The sequence below is a fragment of the Ochotona curzoniae genome, unplaced genomic scaffold (assembly GCF_017591425.1).
Source record: "Ochotona curzoniae isolate NIBS_2020 unplaced genomic scaffold, NIBS_Ocur_1.0 scaffold_2476, whole genome shotgun sequence".
In the NCBI taxonomy this organism is placed as follows: domain Eukaryota; kingdom Metazoa; phylum Chordata; class Mammalia; order Lagomorpha; family Ochotonidae; genus Ochotona; species Ochotona curzoniae.
Window position 1 is genome coordinate 17,807,808 of NW_024467095.1, and position 11,829 is coordinate 17,819,636.

Consider the following 11,829-nt stretch of genomic DNA (forward strand, 5'->3'; position numbering starts at 1 on the left):
ATGCATAATCCGTAAGTTGAGTCATTAACCGGTTTAGCTTATGTGGAAAAAATAGAGGTTTGATAACAACAGATCGAGGATTTCTTTCATTTATTTCCTTATTTTTATGATATAGTTCCATAGACTCAGGGACTTTCCCTCCCCTTTTCAGAAATTTCCCAAATATTATTACAAGTGTAGAGCCCTCCAGAAGCGGTCATGAAGTCCATCATTCTGTAATTTAAGTGTGTCATGACATTTCAGGCATAGTGGTGGCAGAAAGTCCAGCATCCTATTGTAAAGCTGTATTCGGCAATTTCATTAGGAGTCCAGCTTTGATTCAGGAGTAGAGATGCATACTGCTTGTATCTTCATTTCTTGGTATAACAGTCTCTGTGATACAGTTTCTCTATATGGCTATAATACATATATGTTTACCTATATAACAAATGGTCTTGTATTTTACATGAAGATTGTTTTACTTCACAGAGAACATATAACATTTGGTCTTTTGCAGTTAGCGTATTTCATTAAGTATGATGTTCTCTAGTTGAGACCATTGTGTCACAGATGGTAGAATTTCATTCTTTTTGAGGTTGAGTAGTATTCCACAGAATGGGTGTACCACAGTTTCTATATCTACGCTTCTTTCGAAGGGCATCTGGATTGTTTCCGTGTCTTCACTACTATAGATTGTGCTGCTGTAAACTTAGGGTTACAAGTCTCTTTCTTATATTGAGATTTTATTTCCTTTAGGTATATTCCCAGAAGTGGGATAGCTGGGTCATATGGCAGGTCAATTTCAGTTCTCTTAGCATTCTCCATACGGACTTCCATAGAGGTTTTACTAGCCTACACTTGTAGCAACAGTGTAGGAGGGTACCTTTCTCCCTGCACCCATGCCAGCATGTGTTGTTAGCAAAATTCTGATTGTAGGCCAGTCTCACTGGAGTTAGGGGGGACCTCACTGTGCTTTTATTTGTGTTTTCCTGATAGCTAGAGATCCTGAGCATTTTTTCTTATGTCTATTAGCTATTTGAATTTGTTCTTTTAAAATATATTTGTTTGTTTTCTTTGCCCTTTTTTTTCACAAGCTGGTTTGCTTTGCAGTTGTTGAGTTCCTGAAGTTCTTTGTATATCCTGGATATTAGTCCCCTTTCAGTTGTGTAGTGTGCACAAATTTTCTTCTGTCTCGTTGGTTTTTTCTTCAGTTTGTTTACTGTTTCCTTTGCTGTACACAAGATTCATAGTTTGGTGTAGTCTCATTTGTTTGTTTTGGTTTTGACTGCCTGTGCTTTAGGTGACTTTTCTAAGAAACCTTTCCCAATTCCTGTATCTTAAAGAGCGCCCTCTATGTTTTCCTCTAATAGTTGGATGGTTTCTGGGTGCAGATTTAGGTCTTTGACTCATTTAGAGCTTGAGTTTTGTATAGAGTGAAAGGTGGAGATCTCGTTTCTTAACCTCTGCAGAGTGTCAAACAATTGTCTCAACAGCATTTGAAGAGACCAGACTTTCCCTCAGGATTGTTTTCCATTTCCCTGTTGAAGATTAATTAACTGTGCATGTGTGGATTCCCTTCTGGGGTTTTTATTCAGTTCGATTGATGTTCTTCTTTGTTTCTGTACCAGTACCAGACTGTTTTGATGACCATCGCCCTGTAGTATGTCTTGAGTTCTGAAGTTGTGGTTCTTCCAGGTTGATTTTTATTCTTTAGGATAGCTTTGTCTCTGCATGGTCTCTTTTGTCTCCAGATGAACTTTTATATCATCTTTTGTGTTTCTGAGAAGAATATTTTGGGGATTTTGATTGGGGTAGGAAAGCAGTTCTGTGTGAAAGATTCAAGTAAGTTTAAATACTCTGGCATAAACAATGTACACGATGTATTAGAAACAGAAAAATCTGGATGATAGGGGACTTTTAATTTTTTCTTTTACATCAGTTTCTGCATGTTAATTATATCCAGGTTCACGAACTTGTTGGGAAGTCTGTTTGTTAAATAGGACCAAGAGGAAGTGCATTGAAATAGAAGATTTACCAAGTCTCAGAAATGATGTCATGGAAGTGGGAGGCAAAGAGCCTTGAACTGTTGGATGACAAGGAAGATTATGAAGGCCTCATAATATCTTGTTGGCTGCTCCTTGCCTAATGACATTCATAGTTAAGTTATAATCCCGCCCCCTTTTTGTTGTGCACAGTAAGTTAATTTTCAATACTAACTATATTCACCAGTAGAAAGAACAAATCACCTGAATCATATTTGTAAAGTCTAAAATCCCTTGAACCATGTTTGGAATTTCAAAGCACTTTTATTCATTCATTTTACCAAATATTTAAACATTAAGTTGGCACCCAGCTGTACACCAGGCACAAAGAAAGTGGTGAGCAAATATAGCCTGGAACTTCGAGGAACTTACTAGAATCTCAGTGTAGAGAGAGAGAAAAAACAATAAGAGATTTTAAAATGGATTGACAGGTATCACACTGAAAAATACAATAATTTATCCCCAGTTATCTTGGCTGGTTTCACCTTAGGGTATACATTTTAGTGCTCACCCATTCACAGTAAAAGGACCAGTAAATAATGTAGAGATTAGACAGGAATTCTTTTTTTTTAAAGATTGATTTTATTTTTATTGGAAAGGTGGATATACAGAGAAGAGAAGAGACAGAGAGGAAGATCCTCCATCCGATGGTTCTTTCCCCCAAGTGACCACCACGGTTGAAGCTGAGCCAATCCGAAGCCAGAAGCTCTTCCGGGTCTCCCGTGCAGGTGCAGGGTCTCAAGGCCTTGGGCCATCCTTGACTGCCCTCCCAGACGACAAGCAGGGAGCTGGATGGGAAGCAGGGCTGCTGGGATTAGGACTAGTGCCCAAATGGGATCCCGGCATGTGCAAGACAAAGACTTTAACCACTCTGCTACCGCGCCAGGACCCAGACAGGCAGTTCTTGAAGTTAGGTCACAGAACTTATTGCAAAGGGAAGCAATGGTCCGAGGGGTGAAAGGTGTGCATGAATAGCAGTGTTCTCAGACTGAATAGATTAATTGATGAACAAATGGAACTTTGTAAAAAGCCAAATACAATGTATTACCATTTCTAAGGATACATCTATAATAATTTTTGCCTGTCTGTATAAAATTTCTCACAGGACTTTGGAAGGGACATTTTGTAAAACTTAGAATTTTACTCTTAACCAAGGAGATTGGATTCTGTGATATGTGTGGGGTCGTATAGCTCTCACATTGGTACATCTGTGACTCCAGCCTGCAACCAAAGAGTGAGAAACAGTCGTTGAAATCCACCTTCCCCTTTCGTTCTGGCAAGCTTGTCAACTATTGTTGCAACTATTCTGTTCCAGTTAGCTTTATTGTTTCAACTTGGCGAAGAGCGTCTGGATGGCAGCTACTGTGTCATTGTAGTACAGCTTTGTGTCTCATGCTCAGTGTGTCTTATGTCATGGGAAACAGGACACCAGCCACAGGGAAGTAGAATCCTTTGGTTTTGCTTTGGTATTCTTGTCCCTTACTGCAAATGACTCCTTTGACTCAGTTTCTAAAGATAATTGAGCTCTGTAACTACAAATTTTCTGTGATGGGTAAATCTTGAACTTATTTTTAATGGGCATCTTGCCTTCTTGTTGTTTAGGACCCTCTGAGTTATTGGATATGGCTGACAGTGAAACGTGAGTGTTGCCTTTCTTGATATAGTTGAAAGTATACCTTTTAATCCATTGAAATTATCTATGAAATGACCTGAAAACTACATGATTTTCCTAGACATATATGGAAAACATAGTCTAGATTACATAATGTGCAGGAGTAGTGTTAATGATTGAATGAGTCATCAATGGTATCTGCTATTTAAAACTTCCTATAAGGCAAGTTTTTCTGCATTCATGCATCTTGGACCGCTGTGAAGTCCAAGATGAATACATTTACCTTTTGTTGTACGCATTAAATTTATTCCATCTGAACTAATGTTTGTGAGAAAATGAATTCTGAATGCCTTCACCATCCTGTCCATGTGATGATACAACTTCTGTCCTACTGTAAATGGAACACGTTATGTATGACCCCTGGAGAACCAAGGACACAGAGATGCCAGCCATTTTCTGTGTCCAATAAGGAATGCCACTTGAGGAAGCCGTACATTCTGGAAGGTTCCCTCAACCAGTAACTTTGTTTGCAACTTTGTTATTCCTATGGCAGCACTACTGCTCCTCAAACAGGAACAGGGAAAGAACGTACAACTACTCCTGAAAGTCTTCTGGAAGTCACTAGAGCATGTTAAAAAGAAAATGAAAGAAGGAATACAAATGAGTGAGAGTGAGAGGAAGATAGCTGTGTAAAAAGGAGCCTGCTAAGTAAAAGTGAAAAGAGTGGAGGATGAGAAGGACAAGGTGTAGCCATGAATGACTAAGTACCAAAGGAGCTCCCCATTGCCCTACACACTCACACCTACTAATGAGGTTGTCAGTGTTGCCTTCATTCTCCGTTTCTGATGTTTCCTGAAAAACCCTGTTCACTTTGCGCCTTAGAATGGGACTATCTTTCCCCTTCGATTGCCTTTCAGAGATGGGGAAGAGGCCACTCACCCTCATCTGCTTTTCCATACTCAGTAGTTGGCCTCAGGCCTGCCGCCCACTGGGAGAGCTTTGGCTCCTGAACTCTCCCGGAGTCTCACTGTGCCTCTATGATATCCTCTGTGGCTGCCCCTTCTTCCACCTGCCACTTACACTGAATCCAAAGTAGGTTGAACAGTGAGTGGGTGTTGGCCTGGTTCCTTGAAGTCTGGTTCCCAGGAGTTATTTCCCTGAAGGCCAGTTGCTATCTACCAAGCGCTGCCTGACACGATGGAAGGGCTGTGAGTTCTCTGTGCTGCTCCCGAGTACTCGGCTGCCCTTCACACCCTGCCAAAATGTCAACAAATAATTGTTTCCATATTCAGACACATTTGCATAATAGGTCTGTTTCATAATGTCATTGAGTACAACCTACATCCAGCATTTTTTAGAAGTCACTAAGCAAGGTGAACTGATGCTATTTGATAAAGAATTTGGAGCCAAATATTCAGTTGATGACTAACTCATGGAATTTGTGGATATCTCATTGCCTTTCTCCCTAGAAAGTATCTTGCAGCCACGGACTCAGCCAGTGAAAGAGGCTGAGGAGCTCTCACCATTATCAGTAGGAGTAGCAAATGTCTCCCCACCCCATCCCCTGCTGCCTTCCTCCCAATCCCTTTATGGGTAATTTCCCATTTATCTTTGATTTAGGGGTGAGACTGCACTGCACAAGGCTGCCTGCCAGCGGAACCGGGCTGTGTGCCAGCTTCTCGTAGATGCAGGAGCATCTCTGAGAAAGACGGACTCCAAGGTAACTCAATGAGCGAGTGCAAACATCCTCCCACTGGGGGAGATGGCAGGCACTGTTGCCTCCGCTTGTGTCCGTAGCCTGGGCATCCTTTCAGTGCTTATGGAAGTGCCTGGGGCTTTGGGGAAAAAAAAGAGGAAAAAATAGAGTGTTTCATTTAGAGAACTGCATTTTAAATGTATAAGCACAAAAGGAGGGTGTGTGTGCTTGCCTATGGGGCTTTATAAACCTCTGAACATGGTGTCCATGGGACTAGCGGTTGTTTTGCTTGACACTAACAGGCAAGTCATACAGAGTTGCAGTCCAAAGCCCTGGGAGAGAGGTGAGGCTCATGTGCAAAGATAATGGGCTGACTACCAAGAAGTTCCCCCAAGAGCTCTCCTTCAGTACTTACTCCAGTATAGATAAAAATCTGTGGTGGCTGTAGAACAAGATTTGATGGGTTTATCAAAAGTTCATGGAAAAGGCATATTATTTTAAAATAAGCACTTTTTGCAACAAAATTAACATCTCTTTTTTTAAAAAAAATATTTATTTATTTTTATTGGAAAGCCAGATTGACAAATAGAAGGAGAGACAGAAAGATCTTCCATCTGTTGGTTCACTCCCCAAGTGGCAGCAACAGCAGGAGCTGAGCCAATCCAAAACCAGGAGCCAGGAACTTCTTTCAGGTCACCCACATGGGCGCAGGGTCCCAAGGCTTTGGGCCATTCGCTGTTGTTTTCCCAGGCCACAAGCAGGGAGCTAGAAGGGGAAGTGGAGCAGGTAGGACACAAACCAGATGCCCTTATGACATCCTGGCACTTGGAGGTGAACGGTTAGCCAATTGAGCCTATATTTTAATTCCAAAAATTTCCATGAATCTGTGGGTGTAGTTGATACAGGTAACAGAATGATTACTTATGGACACCCATGGAAGCAGGCCCTGATTTGGAAACGGTTACAATCTTCAATTCAGTGTGCCTCTGTAGTGTTTTATTTTGCTTTGAAATGCTTATCTTCATTTGTGTTCTTTTATTATTCTCTAAGAGTTCAATCAAGAAACTAGAAAGCATGAGCATACTGCCATTGATAGGTGCAGGATGCTGTGGCTGAGCCCAAACCTAGATTCACCTCTCTGGTGTTGAGCCCAGTGTTACTCACCTGGCAGGTTATCCTTATTTGGTGGTGGAGTGCCTCACTTACTCAATAGAGTCATGGATGATAGCAAAATTGGCTTTCAGATGTGGTGTGTAGAATGTGTTCTGTTGCCTATATCTTATAAGATACCTTGGTAGACTGCAAGAAAGGATCAACCACTTTAAAAAGGTTGCAGGAAAGAATTTTATTGTATGAATGGAGCCTTCTTAAAGCAGGTATATGTTAGGCTAGGGTTTGAGCCAACTCATGTAGCCCTGAAATATAGATGACTGACTTAGGAGCCTTTTAAATGACCTGAGGTTCCATTAACTCATGTAAGTCATGCAAATCCACTTATGCACAGTTTTCCCTCTGGGAGTTTTTCAAATTATAGTACACAAACTGAGAAGATCTTGGCAGGCCCTGTTTGCCTTCGTAGGCAATTGCATTTCATGGAATTCTCCACTTCCCTGACACACCACCTGAGGCCCCCGCTTTGCATCAATTCTTCCCAAAGCCAGTTCAATAGAGTTGAGCTATGTCTTGGTTTGGTTTCGCTTTGCGTTTTGTTGTTGTTTTGTTTTTGCCTTCAAGTTTCTCTTTATGTGTGTGTTTGAGAAACAAGCCAACAGAGGCTTCCATTTGCCAGTTTACATTGGCTGGGGCTATGCCCCCACACTCAACTTAACCTTCATCCTTGGTTTCCCTTCCTGAGTTTGGAAGCTCTTAATTGCTGATGTAATGATGGCATAGTCTCAGGTTGTGAACAGATTGAATAAGAATTGTTTTAGGAACTTCAAGCTAATTGTTAAATTCTAAATCCCAAATTCCAAATCTCTAAAGAGTTTCGAGACACTGTTACCCCTCTTTTTATCCACTACTGCACAAACTCCCAGAGTGGGTTTAATTGAGGCTGGCACAGCCCGGATGGAGACATCTTTGATCATTTTTATAAAACTTGCCTGCACTTTGATAAGGAGCTGTTTCTTTGGTACAGTGATCATGCCTCTACCGTCTCTTAGAACTTAAAATAACATTTTGAAACAGGCAAACCTGCATCATTGAACAAAAATCCGAAGTGCCGGAGCATGTGAGGTAATTCCTGCTGCCATACTGAAGATAGACACGCCTCCTGCTTTCGTTGCCAAAATCCAGTCGCTAAGCGTATTCTTAAAACATCAAGAGTAATATACAGATGTGTGTGTTTGCAATACATGTGTACATAAATCACAAACAATAACATTTAAAATGTTGATATAGAGTTCATAGCACAAGTATTTATGATCTCTTGCGTGGAAGATGCTTACAGAACAGAATGAAAAACATTATTAGAGCCGCAAGAAGACAAAAAACAGTTGCTCAATGCAAGGTGAACAGTGTTTCTGCTAGTTCAGGCAAACATTTGGTGGCTTTTATACTCTTCGTGTTTGTTACTCGCCCCAAGAGTTCCTTAATCCTCATTCATCGCTTGTGTTGTCAGTGAGGGACTTGTTCCTGATAGACGGAGTCGCCACGGATTGAAGATGACTTACCGGAAGACTTTTGAAACCTGCCAAGAAAACCTTTTAGACGATTTGGGGTTTCCTTCCTTTCGGTTTGTCGTTCTGCCGTAGACTGCCAGCGTGTAGTTAACACACAGAATCCTACGCTGAAAACCGAGGGCCTGGTCTCTTTTTGAATTTCCTTATTCTTTTCCATGCCATTTCTTCCTGTACACGCAGTCAGTCTGTGCACTTCTGTTCTCTCAGAGAGACCGCACTTATCAGAAACATTAAGGTCTAGTTTACTGATTTCCCATGTTTAATGCAGTAGGTCCTAAAGCAGATTTGAAAATGTCTTGGACCATCAAAAACACCAGGCATGAAAGGCTTCTTGTTAGTCAGTGATCTTTGGGTGAATCATATGTATGATTAAAAAAAAAAAAACTCACCCCACATATCTGTCTCTTCTCCTTTTCCCGTCACCTGTAGGGTAAGACACCCCAAGACAGAGCACAGCAGGCCGGGGACCCAGATCTAGCTGCCTATCTAGAAAGCCGCCAGAATTATAAGGTCATTGGCCACGAGGACCTGGAAACTGCTGTTTGACCGTGGCAGACATGCAAAGGAAACCTGAGTGAGCAGATCACCTGTGCCCTCCCGGCCATTGAGCATCTCCCCTGGAAGAAGCCGGTGGAATCCAGACATCAGTCTCTCACCTGCAACAATCTATCTGAGACCGTGCCACCAGATTTAAGGGCTCTCGAGACCTGCAACAGAACACGACAGCCCACGGAGAAGGAGGCAGGCTACCTGGACGCTTGTGGAATACCTGTTCCACAAAATTTGATCCTATTGCTTCCAGCAAGTAGCATGAACTTCTGTGTTCACCTGTATAATTTATTTTAAAGATTCAGAGGATGCTGTTCACGTGAACGGCACCGCCCCCTCCTGCCCCCTGCATTCATCCCTCCTCTGTACCACACAATTCTGTAACAGCCCCCCACCCACTAACTTAAAACAAACAAACAAAAATTCAGCATTTTCTTTTTCAAGTCAGTCTTTGAAGATGGCGAGATTGTCTGAAGGCCCTCCCAAACCTTCTGGGTGTCCCGCAGCAACCGTTTTTTTTTTCAAGTCCCAAGACTGAACATACTGGAGACTACTTAGTGACTCTTTTGCATGTCCTCTCCCCCAGCCCTCCCGTTTTGTTCTGTCGGAGCTGGAAAGTGCCACGTGGATAAGGTTAACTTGTACCCCCTGTCTCTGGGGCAGGCTGAGGTGGCATGGGAGTTGTTTGTGCTCAGTGGTGCCTCAGAGAGGTAACCCAGCGCTCAGCCCAGGCTGCTGGGCTCTTGCTGATAGCCATGCAGGACGGATTCAGCTTGGGCTGTTTGTACAGCTCCGTACTGCCTATGTGTAGCCGCCTTTGCCTTTGGCTGCAGCCGAGACGAGCCCAGGCAAGGAGTCAGCAAAGGCGCACAGCTGGTTTGCAGAACCACTCAATGCTAAGCGCTGTTTCCAATGCAGAGCAGGAAGGCGTGTGTGGGAACTGTGTTTACAAGAAAGGAGCACTCTCACGTTTGCTTCTGAACTTGATCGAGTGGTAATAGAAAGCAGTCTCACCGAGTTGGAAACAACAACAACAACAACAACATAAAAAGCAGAAACAGAAGCAGCAACGTATGTCCAGATAACACACAGAAGCAAAAAGCAGCACACAGAGGAAAATTTCACAGAAGCCAACAATGATAGATTCTTGGATTCCGAGGGGCCCCATGTTAGGTTTTCCTGCTAGGTGTTTGGTTTTCATTATTCTTAGGAAGCCTTGATTCAAAGACCAAGTCTGATTTAATGAGTTCCACTGCCAGCTTTCCAGGAGGCCTGGGTCTCACCGGTGTGTACTTTCTCCACGTCTGGTTAGGCTCTGAGGTCACAACCGACGGCCCCCTTTCCCTGTGTGGTCTGACATCGTAAATTCTTTCTCTATTTTCTTTCCTTTATGAGAAACTTCTATGGAAGTCTAACCAGGAATGTCTGTCCAGTTGTGGCATTGCAGTGTGTAAGCCCTGCCTTGGGACTCTGTGATAACCAAGCTATCAAGAGAAACATCTCTTAAAGTTTTGTCCAGGAATTTGCTTGACCTGAATGTAGATCAGAAATAAAAGTGGGGGTCCGAGAGTCTTGCTTTTGGCTGATGCTGAAGTCTCTCGAGGTTTCTTTCATTTTTGCTTTTGGTACTGTAAAGTGCTTCTCTGGTGTTCCTGCATATGACCATAAATGGTTATTTCTCTACTTTTAACTTAAAGGTCAAGTGGTGACATGTTGCTTATCTGAATCACATTTTGGGCACATATCATCCCTTGGCAAGTACGGGTATGCTGTACAACATTAAGGAGGCGCTGCCTTTCACTGGAGAAGGATTTTATTACTGTAGTCTCCGTAGTCATTTCAAAGTCCAATTGTTGGCATTATTTCCAGCTGTGGAAAAATGGGTTGGTTGTTAGTAATCTCCTTCCATATATCTGTCTCAGAAATGAAATTTGCTTTTGGAGTTTATGGTGAATGAAGGAGGGATTGCAGCAGATTGTTTCCAGAGGTTAGGAAAAAAGAAAATGTGTTCCAGGAGAATTTAATCACTGGATTGCTGCTGAATGCTTTTCAGTTGGTGGAACTGTCAAGGAAATGTGATGACAGAAATATCATCCTTAAAACAGACTAGAATCTGGCTTTGAAGGTGCCTTCTATTCCTTGGATCAAGCCTAACGTTGGACGAAGCTTTTAGTTCCCAAGTATCTGCTTGTGGGATGCAGGGCTCTTGTTTTCATTAAAGACCATCTCATATTCCTCCCTGAAGGATGTCAGGCAGCCCAGAGAAAATCAGGGTACGGCTGGCAGTGGACCAGTTCAAGCAGCTGAAGGTACAGTCAACCCCTGCAATGAAAATAGATGAACTACTGTCTACTGTAAGGATCCTGGTTCATTTAAACAGTATTCCGAACCACGCTCAAAGCCATCCTAGTCATCCATGATATATGGCAGCAACTATGATCTGTTTCTTTGGAAAAGGAAGCAACTCCAAGGGTTGGATTTTCAAAAAGAAAAAAAAAATGAGCAGCATGACCCCATATTTAATGTCTTGCACATTAAATCTACCTCCTGTAGCACATTTTATTTAATTGGTCACTGCATGTGACAGTTCTGGGCATTGGAAAGAGCCAAGGCCATATGGTTCTAGTTTCTAGCTAGCTTAAATATGTTGTATCACTTTTCATGGGCCTTCAGGACATCTAGAAGCAAATGGCCTGGTCTTGCTCTAAAATCCCACAGAACTTTGACAGAAAACTGCGGACTTGCAAAGATAGCATCTCTCCACAGCCTGCTGAGGCAGTGCTGCAAGCGGCAACTGGCTTAGTGGGTGTTGGAATGTATTTGTTGAGGCATTGTCAGCTCTGGGTTTCTGTTTTTACATTAGGCCAATAGAGGGGTGGAAAAGTTATTTAGAAGCAGCATTGTTAAAAAAAAAACTACAAAGTTAATTTGTTGTTGTTGTTTTGTTTTGTTTTCTTGCAACTGTATGGGCCAGTTGCACACTTATGTCATTAAGCGGGCCACAGAACAGTTTAATCTGGGCTCTGTCGCATTTGAATACTTGATGAAGAACAGACGAGAGGATGAGAACAGCAGAAAGGAAATAAAGACCCTCGCCTGGGAACTCTGCTTTGAGATTTCTGCTTCTTTCTATAGAGGTGATAATGGACAGTTTCTAAAACAGAATTTAGTCAGCAGATACCTAACTAAAACCAGGAACAGCTGGTGGCAAGCCTCAAGTAACTTGTCGCTTCCTATGTTTGCATAGTAGCTGCTTAGGCAGGTCTGTCT

At 42.4% G+C, this 11,829-nt stretch overlaps 1 protein-coding gene across 2 annotated transcripts in view; it reads left to right on the forward strand.

Annotated features, from left to right (window-relative positions):
* The window catches only part of DGKI (diacylglycerol kinase iota), a 368,375-nt gene extending 359,426 nt beyond the window's left edge, over nt 1-8,949 (forward strand). The window contains exons 32-34 of one of the 2 annotated variants that reach the window (XM_041002016.1): nt 3,624-3,660; nt 5,254-5,353; nt 8,440-8,949. In XM_041002016.1, coding sequence (XP_040857950.1) covers nt 3,624-3,660; nt 5,254-5,353; nt 8,440-8,556 — 254 coding nt within the window. In that variant the 3' untranslated portion in view covers nt 8,557-8,949. The remainder of the gene's footprint in view (nt 1-3,623; nt 3,661-5,253; nt 5,354-8,439) is intronic. The other variant, XM_041002017.1, reaches the window with a different exon arrangement.
* Nucleotides 8,950-11,829: the final 2,880 nt, after the last annotated feature.